The sequence below is a fragment of the Crinia signifera genome, chromosome 9 (genome assembly GCF_055691185.1).
Source record: "Crinia signifera chromosome 9, ASM5569118v1, whole genome shotgun sequence".
Lineage (NCBI taxonomy): Eukaryota > Metazoa > Chordata > Amphibia > Anura > Myobatrachidae > Crinia > Crinia signifera.
The window spans coordinates 125,733,418-125,755,946 of record NC_139225.1 but is presented as its reverse complement, the minus strand read 5'-3'; the positions used below and the strand labels follow the sequence as shown (position 1 = coordinate 125,755,946).

The 22,529-nt window shown below is 44.3% G+C and overlaps 1 protein-coding gene across 2 annotated transcripts in view; it reads right to left on the bottom strand.

The window, feature by feature from the left end:
- Positions 1-478: 478 nt before the first annotated feature.
- Positions 479-22,529, bottom strand: part of LOC146035957 (cytochrome P450 2A5-like) — a 64,845-nt gene continuing 42,794 nt past the window's right edge. The window contains exons 4-10 of one of the 2 annotated variants that reach the window (XM_083159684.1): positions 16,158-16,318; positions 14,392-14,568; positions 10,984-11,125; positions 7,307-7,494; positions 5,943-6,084; positions 5,221-5,433; positions 479-722 (exon numbers count right to left, since the gene is read on the bottom strand). In XM_083159684.1, the coding sequence (XP_083015810.1) occupies positions 5,252-5,433; positions 5,943-6,084; positions 7,307-7,494; positions 10,984-11,125; positions 14,392-14,568; positions 16,158-16,318 (992 nt within the window). In that variant the 3' untranslated portion in view covers positions 479-722; positions 5,221-5,251. Of the gene's footprint in view, positions 723-4,739; positions 5,434-5,942; positions 6,085-7,306; positions 7,495-10,983; positions 11,126-14,391; positions 14,569-16,157; positions 16,319-22,529 lie in introns of those variants that run through there. The other variant, XM_083159683.1, reaches the window with a different exon arrangement.

Genomic DNA, 22,529 nt, shown 5'->3' with positions numbered 1-22,529 from the left:
ATTAGCTGTCCAAGCAATAGGGTGTGGGCTATGGTAAAGACCACTGGAGCATTTGCACTATGCAGTGATTACCTGTATTCTGCATGCTGTATTTACACTTGCCTGTGAAATTTACCTGGTATGCTGTGACCTGTTACCCAAAATAAAGACCAAATACTTCATTTAAATCCAGTGTGTGTGCTTCAATGTCTATATATATATATATATATATATATATATATATATATATATATATATATATATATATATATATATATATATATATATATATATATATATATATATATATATATATATATATATAGTAAGCACTTACCCCCCACGACAGGATGGATTGGAGCCGGCACACGGTGAAGATGAAGAAGATAAATTTAATGCATCAGCATCATCGGAACAGGGACAGCTGTTTACATGACAGTTGTTTCAACTGCTCACTGGCAGTTTTCATCAGGGGAGAAACACATACAGAGGAGCCAGTATATAAAGGATAAAAGTGCACCAAAAAACATGTTAATGAGGCCAATCTGATCTCTGACGGCTGCTGTTTGACATAAGAAGTGGTGACTGACAGTTGGAGGCGAGGCTCAGTAGCATGTCAGCGGTGATACCCGGACCCTGTCACACCAGGGCCGTTATCGGTCGGGATCTCCATGAGCGGCTGGGTGTGCACGGTGGCATCTGTCACTGTAGGTGCAGTGATGATGCTTGCCTGCAACACAGCGCTACGGGGGGAAATAACAAAGTGGGAAACATAGTAAAGCTATATTCATAAAACAATAATAGCGTAGGTACACTGACATTTGTAAGACATTTAAGGCTTTCTATTACTTCTTCTATGGGCCAGGCACCAGGACTGTTTAATTCATTGCTGAGTGCTATCCCTGAGACCCCAACTGTATGTATATATATATATATATATATATATATATATATATATATATATATATATAAATAGCCAAGGTGCGGGTGGCACTCGGGTGAATAATCACAATAGCCTGTACTTAGTACTAAGTACAGGCTATTGTGATTATTCACCCGAGTGCCACCCGCACCTTGGCTATTTACATCTTTCATTTGGCTGGGCACCGGGACAATTGCTGCATTTATCAGGGAGTGCCGGAGCTTGTGGACTGATTTATATATATATATATATATATATATGGAAAGAAAAAAAGGGGGACAGGGGGGCGCCCAATAGTGCAATATCGTTTTATTTAAAAAAGCAAACTTTTAAAACACACAAGATATCACTCTAGTGTGCAGAACTCGTACCGAATGTTACGTCTGGAGTGGGCTGGTTACCACTAGGTTTCAAACAAATAATTCCACTGGCAAGATCAGCATACACTACTGTCACCGCTACAGAGTGGTTGTAACTCACGGGACCTCTGCAAGACAGGACGGAGGTAGTTGCCGGCGTCTCCGGCTGCTGCAGGATGGCGTTCGTTTGGCCGGTATCGTATGCTGGCTGTCAGGGGCTTGGATCACGTCATGCTGGCCACGCCCCTACGCGTTTCGTCAGAAGACTTCGTCAGTGGGGTATTCTTATTGAGCATTTGCTCCAATCGGCTATCCAGCATTGCTATCAGTGCCGGTGCCGCCCATCATAGAGTGATTGTGCTAATGGAGATTTTGGGATTGTTGGATTGTTCCAACCACACTGTGCAAGTGTTACAATTTCCGATCATAAAATACAAAATAACAGTAAAAGAATTCGCATGAATTCCATACAATGAATAAAATAAAGATGAATAAAATAGTTTTAAAATTAAGTCACAAAAGACAAGAAATAATCTCAGTGGTGCTAATTTGATATAGCTTTGTTCTTCGATTATATTCAGATCACTTATGCCATATAATTGTTATTTTTACTAGTGTCGGCGGCTTGTACCGTATAATTGCTATTTTTACTAGTGTCGGCGGCTTGCGACAACAAGTACTGGATTGCACCAGAGATTAATTTGTTCGTTTCTATAATTATCTATGATTTGCTGGCATATATAATAGGTAGATAGTTCTCATCCGATATTTTGTAAAAAACTGATGTAAGAGGCTGGTGGCATTTTTATTGTATATAGCGCTATTAGTATCAGGTGTCTCGTCCCAGTACCAAATATCTTATAAGTTTTTTTTTTTTTTTTATTATATATCTACAGGTGGCTGATAATTAGATAGAATACTATTCCAGTATTCATTGCTGCCTGTATTTGATTGCCGGACACGTCGGTTTGTAATTATCAGTATTCATGCACGTCAGTATTGTAATTGACGGTATTTTATAGCGCACCTTAGCGCCAGTGATATCTTGTGTATTGGGTACCCTCAGATGGATTTTTTGCCAGCAAATCATAGATAATTATAGAAACGAACAAATTAATCTCTGGTGCAATCCAGTACTTGTTGTCGCAAGCCGCCGACACTAGTAAAAATAGCAATTATACGGCACAAGCCGCCGACACTAGTAAAAATAACAATTATATGGCATAAGTGATCTGAATATAATCGAAAAACAAAGCTATATCAAATTAGCACCACTGAGATAATTTCTTGTCTTTTGTGACTTAATTTTAAAACTATTTTATTCATCTTTATTTTATTCATTGTATGGAATTTATGCGAATTCTTTTACTGTTATTTTGTATTTTATGATCGGAAATTGTAACACTTGCACAGTGTGGTTGGAACAATCCAACAATCCCAAAATCTCCATTAGCACAATCACTCTATGATGGGCGGCACCGGCACTGATAGCAATGCTGGATAGCCGATTGGAGCAAATGCTCAATAAGAATACCCCACTGACGAAGTCTTCTGACGAAACGCGTAGGGGCGTGGCCAGCGTGACGTGATCCAAGCCCCTGACAGCCAGCATACGATACCGGCCAAACGAACGCCATCCTGCAGCAGCCGGAGACGCCGGCAACTACCTCCGTCCTGTCTTGCAGAGGTCCCGTGAGTTACAATCACTCTGTAGCGGTGACAGTAGTGTATGCTGATCTTGCCAGTGGAATTATTTGTTTGAAACCTAGTGGTAACCAGCCCACTCCAGACGTAACATTCGGTACGAGTTCTGCACACTAGAGTGATATCTTGTGTGTTTTAAAAGTTTGCTTTTTTTAAATAAAACGATATTGCACTATTGGGCGCCCCCCTGTCCCCCTTTTTTTCTTTCCAGAATCCATCAGGAGCCTTAGGATAGGGACCTATCACAGTGGGGAGCAGCGGTCCGAGATTAAAAGGACAAGTGCTACACTAATTCTTTATTGCTATCTGGAGAGCATTATAGCCCTGAGAAGGACTAACTGACAGCAGGTGTCAGCGCTCCATTGCCCAAAAAACCTTTTGATATATATATATATATATATATATATATATATATATATATACATACATACTTTTAGATTAAAATTATATTTATCAAAGTGAAATTTTGGAATACACATTATAACTTTTTAATTTTAATTTGTTGTGTATATAATATGATGCGATACTATGATGTCATGTTGATGAGTCTGACACATTACACATAATATCTTGGAAACCTCTATTTGCTTATTGAGCTTGATTATTAAGCATCTTTTTCAGTTTATGTATTCCTCTAATTTGTGCTTTCATTTTTAAGATAAAATAATGGATGGCAAGACATAATGAAAAACATTCATTTTATTTAGCAACCTGTCAGTATGAAAGCTTTACGACCACTAGCATCTCGCACATAAGAATAACACACATACACAACACTCTCTATCACTCTTCTGGAAACAAGGCATATAACAGCAGGTATTAATAAAAACAAACAGCATTTATGTTGCATTGTGTATCTAGGTGGCACAGGCATGGAATCTGTGTTGTGTATGGGTCGGTGTTGGTGTGTATAGGTTTTAATATATTGCATTTTTCAACCCCCTCTATATTTTTTAAACAGGATAACATCATATTAAATTTGTGCTGTTCAACATGACAACCAGAGCTGTCCGTCCGCATACACAGTAAATGCTCAGCAACGTCAGGAGAAGTAAAAGGGCATCTGGGCAGGCTGGTCATCGAATGTCAACCCTGCTGGCTCCAGATTTCAGTAGTTCTAGCCAGGGTCAGCAACAGAAATCTTGGGGCCTGGTACACTGATCTATCCGGAAAACCCAACCCACTGCACCTTGAGACACAGAAGATGCGTTTAACATTACATGGATCGGATTCCACCAGCAACAATACTGATGCCGACTACCAACAGAAGACTGGTGCCCGATATCTCTAGTGTAGGTATGCAAGCAGTGCTAGCGTGGGGGTTTGGGGGAGTTAAGATGGGCATGCACTACTGTGATTTTGCCTAATTCCGGCGCATTGGGCCGAGAAATGGTGTAAATCGCATGGGTTTTAGATCCAATCCGATGCGCTATCCCATACACAACGGATCAGAGCCCCTAGCTCGCAAGTGCTGCACGTAGGATCTGTGGGATTAGGCCGGCTCTGGCAGCACTTGCTGGGATTGCTTGCAATAGATTGTATGCGATGCTGCCGCCCAGGATGGTTCAAGGGGATCATGTGTGACTTTAGGGTTAGGATGTGGAAAGGGGGGTTAGGGAGGGACGGGGGCAAGGTTAGTACAGTACCTGAACCCTGACAAATTTCTGTCCTACGGGAAGCCAAAGTCTGTATTCTGACTGCCGGCATTGAGACCACTAGTCATTCGTATGTATCCCCACCCAACGCGCACTGCCCCTTTATATTATACCCGGCAGTAAAGCCCACAATATATATTTATTTAAGTAATAAAGGCCATGGTTCATATAACACAAATTCAGAAAATGGATGTGTGGTGCAATTTGATGACTAGCCACACCAGGGGGAGAGATTTGATGTCTGGAGGCCATGTCCATGGAATGGACTCAACCCCTCCTCAATTATTACCAGTTTATAATAAGCTCCTTTATTAAGTCCTTTATGTGTGACTGCATGCAGTACAGTCCATGGCGATCATCGGATTTGTCTTCAGCGGCATCCCCGGACCCAAGGATGCATTGCACATGTGTGCGGGTGCGCCGGTGACATCAATGCTTGTAAAAGGAAATGCCATTGAAGACAAATCCAATGGCCTTCATGGACACGGGGTACGAGATAAGTATGAAAAAAGGTGCCCTGGGGCTTTGGACAGAAAAAAATCCTGAAAAACGGTTTTCAGAGTATTTCGGTTGTGGGATATTCGGATAATGGATACTGAACCTGTATACTCATTTTCTTGATGCTTTTTTACTCAGCGTGGGATGAAGCTGATCTTGTAAGGCCGTGGAACATTAGAGAAGCCAACCATTTGTGGTGAGATGTCCAAGTCTTTGATATCTATGGGGGAAGTGATATCAAAATTCTGTAGAAGTGTTGTAAGGAAGATGAACATTTCAAGACGGGCCAGAGTTTCCCCAAGGCAGACACGCTTTCCTGAAGAAAAGAACAGAAATCAAAGCACTCAAATTCTGTAGGGTAGAGTATTATACATATTCTTACATAGCATCATTTTGCTAAACGTGAAGACATCTATGTCACAATCCCATCAGCCATTTGAGCATCTTAAACCAAAGTGGATCAACACAATTTTGTGTTTGGCACCAAAATATCTAACTGATCATATATTAGCTGTGTCTGCTCAGGATGTTTTCATCCAACTAGGATGTATGGGGTTCTGTGCAACCTGCAGTACCTAATGATCTGCAGGAAAACCAGTGTGTAATGAAGTGAGCCATACAGTAAATCTGGTTAGATCATGTTTTTCTACAGGATAATCATTGGAGCTTAATTCAGAGGTCACATGTTGTAGTTAGATCCTGTGTAGTCCTCTAAAGAGCTTTCATGACTAATTAAATATCTTCCAATTCTGCAATATCCTACATATATTATGTACAACTGACATTAGTCTATAAGCTGCTGTCAATTATAGACTCAGAAAATACCTGCAGAAAATACCAGGAAAGCATCGTTCTTCTTAAAACTTCCATTTTGATCTAAGAAACGATCTGGGTTAAAGGTAAATGGATCAGGAAAGTATTTTGGATCTTGAAGAACGAATGTCAGGATAGGATATATATCTGTACCCTGTGGAGAAAATGGACAAAATGAATAAAGCAGTATGCAAAGTTGAGTTATTGAATTGCTATTTCTCTTATACTGTAGATAGATCTTTTAGGGCTTGATTCTGAGTCGCATACAAGTTTATTTGCAACCACATTCAGCAAAACATGCATAGAGAACAGGCATCTTTATCTCCAGGCGGTTCTAGGTGGATATATTTTGTATGTCTATCTAGGGACATAAAATGTGCATTTCTGGCTGTCACCTTGTCATAGGAGAAAATCATCTCCAAGGTGTATTTTGGGCATTTAGCTAGGGTTGCATCCAGTGGTGGAACTTGTGAGTGGTTAGCCCAGGCACAAATATATTATTTGGGTCCTTCTACTCCACTCTAACCCAAGTTCACAATAAGCAATGCAGCAGTGGGTGTCAGCAGTGGGCCCCTTAGTCCTCAGGAGCTCAGGTGCAATGCACCTGTTGCACCAATGGTAGTTCCACCTCTGGTTGCATCCTATTCTGAGTATATGTTGAGTGCACACCATTTTCAGTAATAGCTCTTGCACATACTTTGGCTTAGGCTTAGGCAAAAGCATGTGTGTTTCCTGTTGCCTTCTCCAGCTGTTGGCCAGCTACTCAAGTTCTGACTATAGTAACAGTATATGATATTATTAATAGAGCTGCCACCACAAAATTTAGTTTAAGAGACAAAGCAGAGCTGCTGCACATGCCAAATGGTAGTTGCTTCTTCTACCATGTTTCCTGTGTGCAAGAGCACTGACAGGTCGGCCAGACCACGCTTAAGTTGAGATTGCATGGGAGCCACACTGCCATGAAAAAATAAACAAGAGAAAGAGAGATGACAGGCTGTCGCTGCAGCTGTCTCTCTGCCCAGCTCAGCACACGGCACTGAGCTGCATGTGCTGAGCTGTAAAGAGAGGTTGTGCTGTCATCTCTCTCCCCACTGCCCGGCTCCCTGCATTGGGGGAGGAGGGAGTGGGACCCGGCCCCTCCAACAGACCTGGGCCCAGGTAAAAAGTACCCCTTCCCCCCTCTACACCACTGGCTGTGTGTATGGATCTGAGCCCTCAATTAGTGAACTGAACCAGAGAGCAGCTGCAAGGAAGAAAAGAAAGACACATTGACATGAGGTGGAAGAATATGTGCTTGAAAGTGCAATTCTATCTCCTGCTTGCTCTATTGTATGTGTATGGAGTGCTTAACCACTGGTGCCAGTTATGTACTGTACCCGAGGAAGGGTAAATCCACGGAACTCTGTGTCCTTAGACACTGCATGTGGAAGGTTCATAGGCAGCACATTAGCATAACGCTGGATCTCATGGATGACGGCAACTGTGTATGGCATAGACTCCCGATCTTCTGCATCCGGCACACGTTGCCTCCCAATGACACGGTCAATTTCCTTTTGTACTTTGCCTGTCATGAAGAATTAATACGAAAAATTGTTATGTTCATCAAATATTTTGTCTTACAATAAAACACCAAGAATTGTCACTGAGAATAAACCCAGGCTTCATAAATGCTATGGTGGCAGATGGAGGTGTACACATTTGATAGATAAAAATTGGACAGAAATTTTGGGCATAAAAAACAGACATTATACTGGGTAGTCAGGCATACAGTACATACTGTAGCTCCTTTTCAGGCAATCTCATGCAAAGGAATGAGTAGATACAAAATAAACCAGAGACAAAAGTCAAAACCAACAGGATTCTAACAAACTTTAAAACATTATCCAATCAGACAAACAACTGATACTCTTAAATAGAGGACTATAGGGGTGTGTGGCTTAACTGCGAACAACAGAGAATGCGTTTTTACAGAGCTCCTAAACTAAAAAACGAGAGGATTAACGGGCGTTCAACCCCTACTCTGCCCTTCAGACACCTTACCCAGCCAGTCACTAACCAGGTGCATGGATGAAGTCGAGCTGCGGAGCCGAGGGACACATCCGTGCGTCTCTGCAGGTTGGGGCCTGCTCTGCCTCTGAAGCCAGGACCTCTGGTGTGGCCGTTGGCAGATCCATGCTCCAGGGAGGTGGAACTGTACTATTGTCCAGGCGGAGCTGGCAGTGACCTGGCCTAGTCTCCCCACAGCCGGATTCCCCCTCCTGGGCTTACCGAGGCTGCAGGATGGATTGGCGCTGAATGTGACTAGGGAGGTGAGAAGAACTGAAAGCACCATTAACACTCACCACAGGGCTCCCTCCTGCTGCTGTGGTTGCCATATTACTGCGGGCAGCATCATTACAGACACCCAGAGCCTCCCCTGCCTGGGACCCTGTGCTTGCTCCTCACCTCTCCAACACTCATATTAGCCCTGTCAGTGACTGTCTGAGTACCTAGACAAGCACACAGCTTTGCTGCAGCACTCTGCGCACCCCAGCGCTACCCCTGTGACTTAGCCTGCATATATAAAGCTGCACAATATTCAGCCTCACTGTACTTGAGTCCTTATACTGTTCACCATTATCCACTAACTGCCAAACAAAAATATATTCACTTTGTGAGGAAACTACAAGATTTTCTATACTTCAGAATTGTAAATCTTGGTTTCTGCACTTGAAGCTCCATCTGGTGGTTACTGTATTTGTCTTATTACACTAGCCACAGGACCCACTGTCACTCTCCCCTAAGCTAATCCTCTACACCCCTGAAAAACCTCAACCAGAACTACACATCCAATATACTTGCTATACGCTGGGGCATTGGGGGGTATCCTCCCCCTTTGATGCCTTAAGTGAAACTACTGCAGCTCCAGACACCCCCGCTTGCTGCCCAGGAAAACGCAGGCCCCTTATGGAGCAGATCCCTGACTGTGTCATCGACTCACCACACTAATTCCATGCTGCCCACTTGAATATCCGCTTGCTTGGCCATAACCCCCTGACCTACCCGCACGTAATGGGGTTGGGCTAGTGACACGAATACCTGGGATATCACAGCGACACAGTATGTTCTTGTCTACCTTCTCCTTCCATGATTTATCCACAACTATCCCCCTTGTTTACACTTTATGGAACCTCTCTGCTAACGGCGAAAGCCAAGAAAGGGGGGCAGACTCCTGCTACTAAGAAAGTAAGTGACACTTTCTCACAACCGAACTTATACCGCTACTTACACACTGAAACAGACAGCAAAGAATCACCCTTACATCAGACCTTCCCCTCCCATTCTCACAACCAGGAGACCATGGCTTGCTCTGAGTCACCCTCCTCACCAGGATGCACAGAGGCGTCCTTGGCTGATGTACTAGCCCAACTTCGTTCTCTTCCGACAAAAAAGACCTCCCGACTAAATGAGATTTCCAAGATCTGGAACACAAAATACGGGAGACCGTGAAATCAGAAATTTCAATGATCCAAGCTGATTTTTCACATCAGGTTACGGATACTGAGGAACATCTAGAAGAACTGGATGCCTCTCATCGATCGCTTCATAACACCATTGTGATGAAAGCTCAAGAACTTCCGGTGCTACAGAAACATCAAGATGACCTCGACAACAGAGGCAGAAGAAATAATCTCTTGGTCAGTGGAATTCCTGAGGATATTCAAGGCCCTGGTATTGTGGATGCTCTCACATCTGTTTTTAATGAAGTCTTAGCCGTTGCCTCAGACAACAACATTCTGTTTGACCGTGCACATCCTGCCCTCCACCTAAGAGGCCTCCAAACTGATGCCCCCAGAGACATAATATGTCATCTGCATTATTATCATGTAAAAGAAGAGTTCTTCACCAAAGCCAGGATACTTGACCATCTGGAATTTAATGGCTCAGCTTTTCAGATATTCCCAGATATCTCCTGGCAAATGCTTCAGCAACAACATTTCTCAATCCTCTAACAGACATTTTAAAAGATCGAGGTATACGATTCCGCTGGGGCTTTCCATTAAGTGTGCAGGTATCCCATGAAGGTCGCCAGATCACCCTGACTTTCCCGGGTAACTTAAAGAACTTCTGCTTGACATTGAACGTCACCAAGCCTTGTTTGACTGAATGGTCTCAATTCTTCCATCCTCTCGACCCACCTACTCTTCCGACCCCGCAGGCTTCCTGGACTCAAAATAGTAACAGGAATAGAGGTGCCCAACCTGCTTCTCCTGTTTGCACAGACACAATCACCTGAGACATGCCCATTGAAGTTTTCGATCTCCACCTATCCTTTTACTTGAATAGCACTGTTGCACTGTCAGCAGAGTGTAGGCTGTGAAGTGATTGGTCAGATTGGTAACATTTTTCTCATTAACAATTTATATTGATCTGTCTCCCCCTCCTTGTCTCCCCTCCATGAATCTGCCATGGTTTACACTTACTTCTATATTATTAATATTCAGGAGACACATTTTAACAGTGTAAAAACTATACTTTAATATTGCGGGGGTTTTACAGTAAGTCCACAGGTCCTATCAAGCCCCCCCTCCACTTTATCTCTCTCCATGTGGTGATAAATCTTCACTTAAAATTAATTTATTTTTTTTGGTCAGTTTTGGTTTAGAACTAAGGATTAACTTGAGTAATTGTTACCCCATGGTGTCACTGGTCTGTAGGGGTTACATTTACTTAATAAAGTTTGAGTTTATGAAGTGGGAGATGTTGCAAATAGCAACAAATCAGATTTGACTTATTCATCTAGCACATGGGTCCTCAAACTGTGGCCCTTCAGATGTTGTGAAACTACAAATCCCAGCATGCCTTGCCACAGTTTTAACACTCCCTTATAGCAAAACTGTTTGCAAGGCATGCTAGGATTTGTAGTTTCACAACATCTGGAGGGCCGCAGTTTGAGGACCCATGATCTAGCACTTTCTAGAGGATATTAGCTAGTATCTGATTGATTGCTTGGTGTATGGTCTCATTCTCACACCAGACAAACCAATTATTGGCTTCAGACTCCATTTCTTACTTTTGATGTCAGGGTACTTCAGTAACAGTAGAAATGCGTGTCTCAGTGTCATGCTCATTGTTTCTGTCCCAGCAACAAACAACACTGTTGTGTTTGTATAAAAGTTCTTCATATTGAATTGTGTGGATGGATTTTGCTTTTCCTGGAAGTACATAAAATAATATCAGTGAATTTTTAAGGTGGGTTTGACTAAGGTTCAAACTAATTCTTGTTATTCAATATCACTGTTAATTCAGGGATGCCTACCCTTCCAAAATAGCCAGGAGGCTCACAAAAATAAGGTCCCCCCTAGCCCCCAGAAGGGTGGGCAAGCCTCCCACATTCAACTGGCTCCTCCCACAGCCCCACCTCTACCTGTAAAATACCGGTATTCAAAGCCAAAATGATGCAAATTGCGTCGCTTAAGCCCCTTCACAAAGAGCCGCGAATGAGGGCATTTACTGTGCTGAGGGTGGGGCTTGATGACATCAAGCTCAGGCCCCGCCCCTGTAAATTTTGCAGTTAGTCTTTTCTCTGGGCTTCTCCTGGAGAGGACACATGGAAAGTAGGCAACTCTGCCATCATTTCAAACTCACCTATTCCCGTCAAATTTAGAAGTGGGAGAGAATCAGCAATCTGTACACAGTGCAATTCACATCGGTAAGGTGATTATTTAAGTGTGTGCACTAATGCATGTAACAGTGCTATATGGAGATTAGGGTCAATTGGATATGACATGTTAAAGGCCAATCAAAATGACAGCTTAGTCCTGATCTGCTGCTACCTCCAGTTCTTGTCTTCACAGCTCCATCTGTCCATATCCAGACAGTTTGAAACAGATTATTTTGCTTTCACTTTGTGTTAAGGAGTAATTTGGTCCTCAGTGGCCTCTAGTGGTCACTGGCGGTACTTCACCTCAAAAAAAGGTGAGGAGGATTTAGATTTTTATACATATAGGAGCTCATTATTGTTTGCAAGCTGGGTACGCCCAGGAAAATGCTGGGCATCCCTTGCGAACGTGGTTGGTACCTGGATTCCAGGGGCGGGAGGCTGACGTGACCAGACGTTAGCTGCCCGCCCAGTTCTCAGAGCAGGAAGCCTCTAATCTAATGTGGAAAAAAGGAAGGGGGTATAACTGCGCTATGTGGGTAGGTGACAGTGAGTAGGTAAATACCTTTATTATATATATATATATATATATATATATATATATATTCACTTTCACTGAACCTCACACCAGTTCACATCTTCAAAGGGACAGTGAAAATTATTTTTGGATTGAGACCTCAACCCTACACTAGCAGTGTCTATTCTTAGATGCAGACTGGTCGGCCCTAAAAGGAACACATCGGGCAGAGAGGACCCAATTGTGAACAGCCATAGATCGCATACAAAGCGTACCCTCAATCGAACCTTTAGTGCTGTCCGTTCAAATATACACGGATAAAAATCTGTAACAAGAATGAAAAGACTCTAGCACTAATACAACCCCATAGCAGCGGAGTTTCATAATTAAAGTGCGCCTCAGAGTCCATAGAGGATTTATTGTTTCAACGTCTGGTTGGGATACACCTTATTCTTATGCGAAAGAATCGCAAAAATTGGGTCAATAACAACTGCAAACCCCTGATGAAGTCCCTTGCAGGGACAAAACGCGTTGGGGACGTTTGTTTGCTATTCTGAAATACTACACTGAAGTTTTTATGATCTGGAAAAAGTACCTCTATTGAATTAAAAAAATAGACTTTTTAATAAATGTTTATTAATCATTGGACTTTACTTTGATTCACTCTGAATATAACTAAAGGCTATTATAGAACGAATCATTGAAGGTTCAAACAAGGGCGCCAACTTACAACTGTTATCCACATTCCTTTTTCCCCCGTCCAACAGGGGTTCTTGTAAGTCCGGCAGCCGAGTATTAACCACATATTAAGTAGTGGCGCGAAACAAGAGTCTGCTCCCCATATATATATATATATATATATATATATATATATACAAACAGGCAGTGTCCAGCACAATCCTCCTTTTGTCGGACTATATATATATATATATATATATATATATATATATATATATATATATATATATATATATATATATATACACAATTTTAATTAAAAATAAAATGGATAAAAATAAAAAAATAAACATGCAGCATTTAAGGGTAAGAGCAGTAAACGATAAGTGACCAATTGCTAAAGTGGTCTAGATATGTGTATAGTCACCGATAGGTCAAATGACCTGTTGTGGCTGAGTGTACATTCCTATTTGTGCCTCATTGGTATGGCTTGATCCTGGAAGCAGGTTAAAAGTTGTTAAAACGGCTTTATGGAGGAAGCAGCCTCCTGTGCTTAGCCTGGGATGTTTGTGGTGCTGGCTCCCTTGAAAGCAGATGAAGGCCTGGGAGAACCGGGAGAACCGCTTTTTGTGATGTTGAGGCTGGTCCGGATACTGAAATAGCTTGATGGTGACTGAGCTGAATGAGGTCACTTGTGTGGTACCCTAACGCATTTCGTTGCACTAGCAACTTTATCAAGGTGCTAGTGCTTCACCTTGATAAAGTTGCTAGTGCAACGAAACGCGTTGGTAAATGCTTCCTCCATAAAGCCGTTTTAACAACTTTTAACCTGCTTCCAGACTCAAGCCATACCAATGAGGCACTACTAGAAAGGACACTCAGCCACAACAGGTCATTTGTCCTATCAGTGACTATACACATATCTAGACCACTTCAGCAATTGGTCACATAGTTTATTGCTCTTACCCTTAAATGTTGTACATTTTTATTCATTTTATTTTTATTTAAAATTGTGTTGTATATATAAAAATTAAGGTATTTACCTTCTCATTGTCACCTACCCACATAGCGCAGTTATACCCCTTCCTTTTTTCCCCATTACAGGACTGACACCCCCATTTTACATAACTGCAGTTAGCACAGTAGTTAACCATTCAGCGCCCCACCAGATACTTGTTATCGGTTTCCATCCAGCCGCTAATCTCAGTCAGCTGAGAATGATTTTCGATTTGCGAGCACTATAGAAATCATTTGATGCAAAACATCTATTCGCAGTGCACCAGTTATTCTTCGCTGGGCGGCGGGGGATGGGCAATCGCACACCCGGCATGCGGCGATACAAGGCTCGCCAGCGGCAAAATACCACTGCTTTGCGAGCCAACCAGAATGACCTCCTTAGGTTAGGAAACATCATGCGATGAGTTCTTTCTTAAAAACATTTTTTTATCCTGCAGCAAAACTACTAAAACACAGCCTTCTGGTATACTGTATTTCTTCCCATATTTATTAAAATAACCTGGTAAAAAAAGTGAATAGGAAATGTATATATTTTTATGTGCATAATAAAACGATGACTGCTAAAACTTAACACATTGGTGTAATGAGAAATAATGACCGCACATTACCTCTTCCATTCTGATAAGAAAACTATCAATCAAGTGTCGTGGTCTACTTGGATCCAATGTCTTTCGATCAGTCTCCATCCTCTCTTTGACAAATTTTTCCAGTTGGAATATATACTTAGTTGTTCTGTGATGAGGTCCGGGAATATGTCTCATCAGCAGGTCAAACATATCATACAGCTGCAGTACATGGCAGAAAAGAAGTGTATTAACAGAATGGAAATTCAAGAGAGTCAACGGAATAGCTGAGCATTCAGTAGAGATGCCATTGTTCTACTTCTATTCCCTCTAATTTCTCACAGCCTCATTCTATCATAACACAATACAATAGATTGATTTAGCTTGTGTGCCAGTGCTAGGCTTATTTACATATGATTTATGTCATGAATGATGCACTATATGCTTTATGGCATCCTTAACAAATACTGTTAGAGGCGAGCAGCTTATATTTCACCTTAAAATGACAGAGAGGAACAAGTTTAAATAACATGCTGCATTGTCAATATAGCCAATGCTTCCTTTAACTCAATAGTTCTCAAACTCGGTCCTGGACACCCCACACAGTACACATTTTCCAGGTCACCTGACAGGTGCACTTATAACTCCCTGACACATTTTGAAAGATCCACAGGTGGAGCTAATTATTTCACTTGATTCTGTTAGGAGTCCTGCAAAACATGCACTGTGTGGGGCCCTGAGGAACGACTTTGAGAACTTGTGATTTAACTGTATATTAGGGGGTGGTTACGTTATGTACATTGGAAAGACAATTCTTTCACACTGTACATTACATTGGGCCGGATTCAGAAATGTACGCAAATGCATTTGCAGCTGAAGCAGTCAGGGCCGGTGCAAGTGATATCAGCGCTCACTTGGCTCCACGGGGGAAATGTGCGGCCGCCCCACCACTCACCCTCGCCATGGGCGGGGGGGAGTGGGGGTGGATGTGGCGGCGGGCACTGCTCAAATCTGTTGATTTGTCTGTTTCTTTAGACTCCTCCCTTCATTCTGTGCCACCACAACGCTGCCATGTACAGTATGTACTGTCTGCTGACGTGATGTGATGACCTTGTGCAGTAACCTGCTGGGGTCCTGTAATCTGTAGCCGGTGTAAGGCACCAGAGCGCCCCAGGCGGGGGGGGGGTGCTCCGGTGCTCACCCACCCCCCCTGGCCGCTGTACAGGGGGGGTGCCGGTGACTGCACCCGCCGCAGCATTCGAGGGCGAGCGGAGGGGTGGCAGGGAGTGTCGGGGGTGCCACTTAATTTCCCGAGGTTGGGTATGTCAGGGGATGTGGCGACCGCCGCTAAGTAATACCAGGGGTAAGGAGGCGGCCGCAAGGGGGGAGGGGAGAGTTGCGGTGCCACTCACCTCCACGGGCACCTCCTGCTGCAAACTGGTGCCCTCCACTAGGCAGGTGTAGGCGATTTCAGCCCTATTTCTAAGCAATCTGACTAGATCTAGACTAGATACATTTTGACTACATGTAGTCAAAATCTAGTCAAATCATTGGCCTGAACACTGGTTAGCACAGATTGCCCATACGTGCATCGTTATGTGTGTATGGGCGATCTAACCGCCGGTATGCACAATGGCAATTTATCTAACCTATATCGCTAAGCATGCAGGCTAGGAGAAATTTCCCCATGTGTATAGGGCTTAAGTTTCCCTGACCCTAGTGACCTTTTATACACCTACTGTATCTGTGTGATGCCATTTTGATTATTGTTCGGTTTATAAGAAAATGATTGCACAATGTTTCATTAATACCTGGCCCCAGAAAGACGACATTGATTGAAATATGTCATCGATGATGAGCATGAGCCTGACGAAATTAGGGTCTCCATAGCTGTACCTGTTCCCAAAGATGATGGAGCAGATAACGTTGGCAGCTACCTGACTGAAGTAACATGTTGGGTTGAAGGGTGTTCCTAAATGTGGAAAAAATGTACAGTACATCTGCCAAGATACATGCTAAACACATACTTTATAGTTATACTTTTGTATGGGTGTCAGATGACGCTCTGACAGTCGGGTTTACGACGTTTGATTTTCCAACATCAGAATCCTGATTTACTAAATGCCCAACAGTCGGAATCCTGACTGACAGGGGCTATTTTCCTTCGTGAAGGACCAAGACCCCCATAGAGAATTGAACCCACAATGGACTCCGATGCACTCGCCGCCCCCTTTTGGACTACTGGCAGTCGGGATTCCGATTTTGGAGAAATGACAGTCATAATCACGACTGTCAGGGGCACATACCACACTTTTGTATATCCTAGAATATGCACTTTTGTATACCTAGCTGTATAGCACAATATTAAAATAACTTTTAATTCAGACTGTATTTTTTACATTATACACATTGCACTTATATCTGCAATATTTTCATTAGATATACTGTAAAAAGGATCGCATACACGGTAGAGATGTGCGGGCTCGGATTTCAAAGATCCGAGCCCCCACGGACGTCATCATTCCGAGCCCGATTCCGAGCAGCGCTCGGAGATTCCCGCCTGACTCGGTCCGTCCGCGTGATTAGAACGTCATCTCCCGGCGTCGGATTTCGCGAGGCTTTATAAGCAGCTGCCGCGCCCCGCCATCTTCACTCCAGTCAAGTAGTGGGTTGGGAGAGGGTGTGTTGGTGCTGCTGCTGGGGCTTAAACTTGAGCTTGAGCTTTTGCAATCGCTGGTGCTGTCTCTCAGTGCTGCTGTGTAGTAGTCTAACTGTGTACTTGTAGTACTACTGTCTCCTCTGTGCGGTCTACCTCTGGTGTGCTGTGCTGCCTGTAATTGATTATTTTATTTGCTGGGGCTGTCTCCCTCAGTGCTGCTGTGTACTCTGTTCTCAGCTTAGGACAACAGTCTAACTGTGTACTTGTAGTACTACTGTCTCCTCTGTGCGGTCTACCTCTGGTGAGCTGTGCTGTAATTAATTATTTTATTTGCTAAGGCTGTCTCCCTCAGTGCTGCTGTGTACTATACTATGTTCTCCTCTGCTTAGAAGAACAGTCTAACTGTGTACCTGCCTGTAGTACTACTGTCTCCTCTGTGCTGGGGCATACATCTGGTGCTGTGCTGTGCCATTATTATATATATAATTATTAATTATATTAAATATAAATATATATAGTCCACTGGTGCTGCACTGCTGCCTGCACTGAATCTGCCAGTCTGGCGGTCTGTGGTCTGGGGCTCACTGGCTATACTGCCGTATGTACCGTCTGGTCTGGGGCTCACTGGCTAATAAATAATTAAATACTGCCTGCCTAATAAATAATTAAATACTGCCGTATATCTCTACCTTTGTGGTCTGGGGCTCACTGGCTATACTGCCGTATGTACCGTCTGGTCTGGGGCTCACTGGCTAATAAATAATTAAATACTGCCTGCCTAATAAATAATTAAATACTGCCGTATATCTCTACCTTTGTGGTCTGGGGCTCACTGGCTATACTGCCGTATGTACCGTCTGGTCTGGGGCTCACTGGCTAATAAATAATTAAATACTGCCGTATATCTCTACCTTTGTGGTCTGGGGCTCACTGGCTATACTGCCGTATGTACCGTCTGGTCTGGGGCTCACTGGCTAATAAATAATTAAATACTGCCGTATATCTCTACCTTTGTGGTCTGGGGCTCACTGGCTATACTGCCGTATGTACCGTCTGGTCTGGGGCTCACTGGCTAATAAATAATTAAATACTGCCTGCCTAATAAATAATTAAATACTGCCGTATATCTCTACCTTTGTGGTCTGGGGCTCACTGGCTATACTGCCGTATGTACCGTCTGGTCTGGGGCTCACTGGCTAATAAATAATTAAATACTGCCGTATATCTCTACCTTTGTGGTCTGGGGCTCACTGGCTATACTGCCGTATGTACCGTCTGGTCTGGGGCTCACTGGCTAATAAATAATTAAATACTGCCTGCCTAATAAATAATTAAATACTGCCGTATATCTCTACCTTTGTGGTCTGGGGCTCACTGGCTATACTGCCGTATGTACCGTCTGGTCTGGGGCTCACTGGCTAATAAATAATTAAATACTGCCGTATATCTCTACCTTTGTGGTCTGGGGCTCACTGGCTATACTGCCGTATGTACCGTCTGGTCTGGGGCTCACTGGCTAATAAATAATTAAATACTGCCTGCCTAATAAATAATTAAATACTGCCGTATATCTCTACCTTTGTGGTCTGGGGCTCACTGGCTATACTGCCGTATGTACCGTCTGGTCTGGGGCTCACTGGCTAATAAATAATTAAATACTGCCTGCCTAATAAATAATTAAATACTGCCGTATATCTCTACCTTTGTGGTCTGGGGCTCACTGGCTATACTGCCGTATGTACCGTCTGGTCTGGGGCTCACTGGCTAATGAATAATTAAATACTGCCGTATATCTCTACCTTTGTGGTCTGGGGCTCACTGGCTATACTGCCGTATGTACCGTCTGGTCTGGGGCTCACTGGCTAATAAATAATTAAATACTGCCTGCCTAATAAATAATTAAATACTGCCGTATATCTCTACCTTTGTGGTCTGGGGCTCACTGGCTATACTGCCGTATGTACCGTCTGGTCTGGGGCTCTCTGCCTAATACTGCCGTACCTGTCTGGTGTGTGGCTCACTGCCCAATACTGCCGTATCTACCCTCTGGTCAGGGGCTCACTGCCTAAATACTGCCGTATACCATTATCTACCTGTCTGGTCTGGGGCTCTCTGCCTAATACTGCAGTACCTGTCTGGTGTGTGGCTCACTGCCCAATACTGCCGTATCTACCCTCTGGTCAGGGGCTCACTGCCTAAATACTGCCGTATACCATTATCTACCTGTCTGGTCTGGGGCTCTCTGCCTAATACTGCAGTACCTGTCTGGTGTGTGGCTCACTGCCCAATACTGCCGTATCTACCCTCTGGTCTGGGGCTCACTGCCTAAATACTGCCGTATACCATTATCTACCTGTCTGGTCTGGGGCTCTCTGCCTAATACTGCCGTACCTGTCTGGTGTGTGGCTCACTGCCCAATACTGCCGTATCTACCCTCTGGTCAGGGGCTCACTGCCTAAATACTGCCGTATACCATTATCAACCTGTCTGGGCTGGGGCTCTCTGCCTAATACTGCCGTACCTGTCTGGTGTGTGGCTCACTGCCCAATACTGCCGTATCTACCCTCTGGTCAGGGGCTCACTGCCTAAATACTGCCGTATACCATTATCTACCTGTCTGGTCTGGGGCTCTCTGCCTAATACTGCAGTACCTGTCTGGTGTGTGGCTCACTGCCCAATACTGCCGTATCTACCCTCTGGTCAGGGGCTCACTGCCTAAATACTGCCGTATACCATTATCTACCTGTCTGGTCTGGGGCTCTCTGCCTAATACTGCAGTACCTGTCTGGTGTGTGGCTCACTGCCCAATACTGCCGTATCTACCCTCTGGTCTGGGGCTCACTGCCTAAATACTGCCGTATACCATTATCTACCTGTCTGGTCTGGGGCTCTCTGCCTAATACTGCCGTACCTGTCTGGTGTGTGGCTCACTGCCTAATACTGCTGTATCTGTATAACTGCCTGCTGGTGCATACTCACTGACATATATAATTGCACTCCAGTGGTTCTGTTCTGTGACATAACTCCACAATAATAATGGAGATCCAAAATATGGAGGTTAACAAACAAAGGAAAGATGAAGATGCACTTCCTCATAGTTCTGAAGCTGCTGCCACTAGTCATGACATAGACGATGAAATGCCAACAACGTCGTCTGCCACGGCCGATGCCCAGTGTGAAAGCAGAGGGCATGTACAATTGAAACCAAACTTCCGTAAAAGGAATAAAAATATTAAATGTAAATCGTTGGAAGAGAAACTTAAACTTGGCAATATGCCATTTACGACACGGAGTGGCAAGGAACGGCTACGGCCATGGCCTAACTTCATGACTAGTGGTGCAGCTTCAGATGACGAGGAAAGTCCTCCTCGTCTGCTCTCCCCGCCCAATAGGAAATCAAAGAGAGTTAGGCTGACACCGACTCAAAAAAGTCTGAAAAAATTTCAGAAAAAAAAACAGAAAAAAATTCCAAAAATAAATCTGGAAAAAACTCATCCTTCTAAAGACATATCCCAAATCCCCACGGAGAGTTCGAGGGTGGTGGTGGTTGTGATGCCGGACCTTCCCATCACTGTACGTGAAGAGGTGGCTCCTTCCACCATTTGCAGTACGCCCTCTGCATATGCTGGAAGGATCACCCACAGTCTAGTTCCAGATTTTATCAGTGAAGGTGATGTTGTACACCAGGAGGAGGATATTGATGTAGCTGGCACTGAGGAGGAAGTTGTCGAGGAGGATGGAGACTTGGTTTGCTTAAATGACGCACCAGGGGGGAATGAGGCACCTTTGGGGGAAAAAGTTGTTGTCCATGGGATGAAAAAGTCCATCGTCATGCCTGGACAAAGGACCAATAAATCCACCTCTGCGGTCTGGAATTTTTTTTATCCGCATCCGGACAACAAAAGTATTGCCATTTGTAGCTTATGTAAAACTCCAATAAGCAGGGGTAAGGATCTTGCCCACCTAGGGACAACCTCCCTTCAACGTCACCTAAAGACGCGTCATGGTTCAGTGTTTAGTCCAGAAAGTGCGGCTAGCAGTCCAGCGACACCTAAATCACTTGGTCCTCCTTTTGGAGCCAAATGCCTGAAAAGCACACCACCAACTCCCTCCTCGACAAATTCCTCCTCGATCCGGATAGGGGGGAGTCCTGCAGTCCATCTCACCTGCATGAATGACTCCATAGATTCCTCCGGAGGATCCTGCAGCACTACGCCTACTACTACTGCCGCTGCTGCTGCTGCTCCTGGAAGTCAGTCATCATCCCAGAGGGGAAGTCAGTCATCATCCCAGAGGGGAAGTCGTAAGACCGCTACGTCTTTCACTAAGCAATTGACCGTCCAACAGTCATTTTCCATGAGGATGAAATACGACAGCAGTCATCCTATGGCAAAGCGGATAACTGCGGCCTTGACAGCTATGTTGGTGTTAGACGTGCATCCGGTGTCCGCCATCAATGGAGTGGGATTTAAACGGTTGATGCAGGTATTGTGTCCTCGGTACCAAATCCCGTCTAGATTCCACTTCACTAGGCAGGCGATACCCGCGATGTACAGTGAGGTCAGAAAAAGTGTCCTCAGTGCCCTGAAAAATGCGGCTGTACCCACTGTACACTTAACTACAGACATGTGGACAAGTGGATCAGGTCAAACTAAGGACTATATGACTGTGACAGCCCACTGGGTAGATGCATCACCTTCCGCAGCAGCAGCAGCAGCAGCAGCATCTCCTGCATGCCAGCTCCTTCTTAGGCAGGCTACGCTGTGTATCACCGGTTTCAAGAAGAGGCACAACGCCGACAACCTCTTAGAGAAACTGAGGGAAATCATCTCCCTGTGGCTTACCCCCCTTAGACTCTCCTGGGGATTTGTGGTGTCGGACAACGCCAGTAACATTGTGCAGGCATTAAACATGGGCAATTTCCAGCACGTGCCATGTTTTGCCCACACAATAAATTTGGTGGTGCAGCATTTCATAAAAAAATGACAGGAGTGTGCAGGAGATGCTTGCGGTGGCACGCAAAATTTGCGGACACTTTCGGCATTCTGCCACAGCCTGCCGAAGGCTGGAGCGGGAGCAAAAACTCCGCAACCTGCCCTGCCATCAGCTGAAACAAGAGGTGGTGACGCGCTGGAACTCCACCCTCTATATGCTGCAGAGGATGGAGGAGCAGCAAAAGGCCATTCAAGCCTACACAGCCACCTACGACATAGGCAGAGGAGCGGGGCTGCACCTGACTCAAGCGCAGTGGAGGCTGATTTCCGTGTTGTGCAAGGTTCTCCAGCCGTTTGAAGTAGCCACACGTGAAGTCAGTTCCGACACTGCCTGCATTAGTCAGGTGATTCCCCTGATCAGGCTGTTACAAAAGCAGCTGGAGAAAGTGAGGGAGGAGCTAAAGCGGAGCGATTCCGCAAAGCATGTCGCTATTGTGGATGAAGCCCTCCATACGCTTTGCCAGGATACGAGGGTGGTCAGTCTGTTAAAGTCAGAGGAATACATTTTGGCCACAGTGCTCGATCCTCGG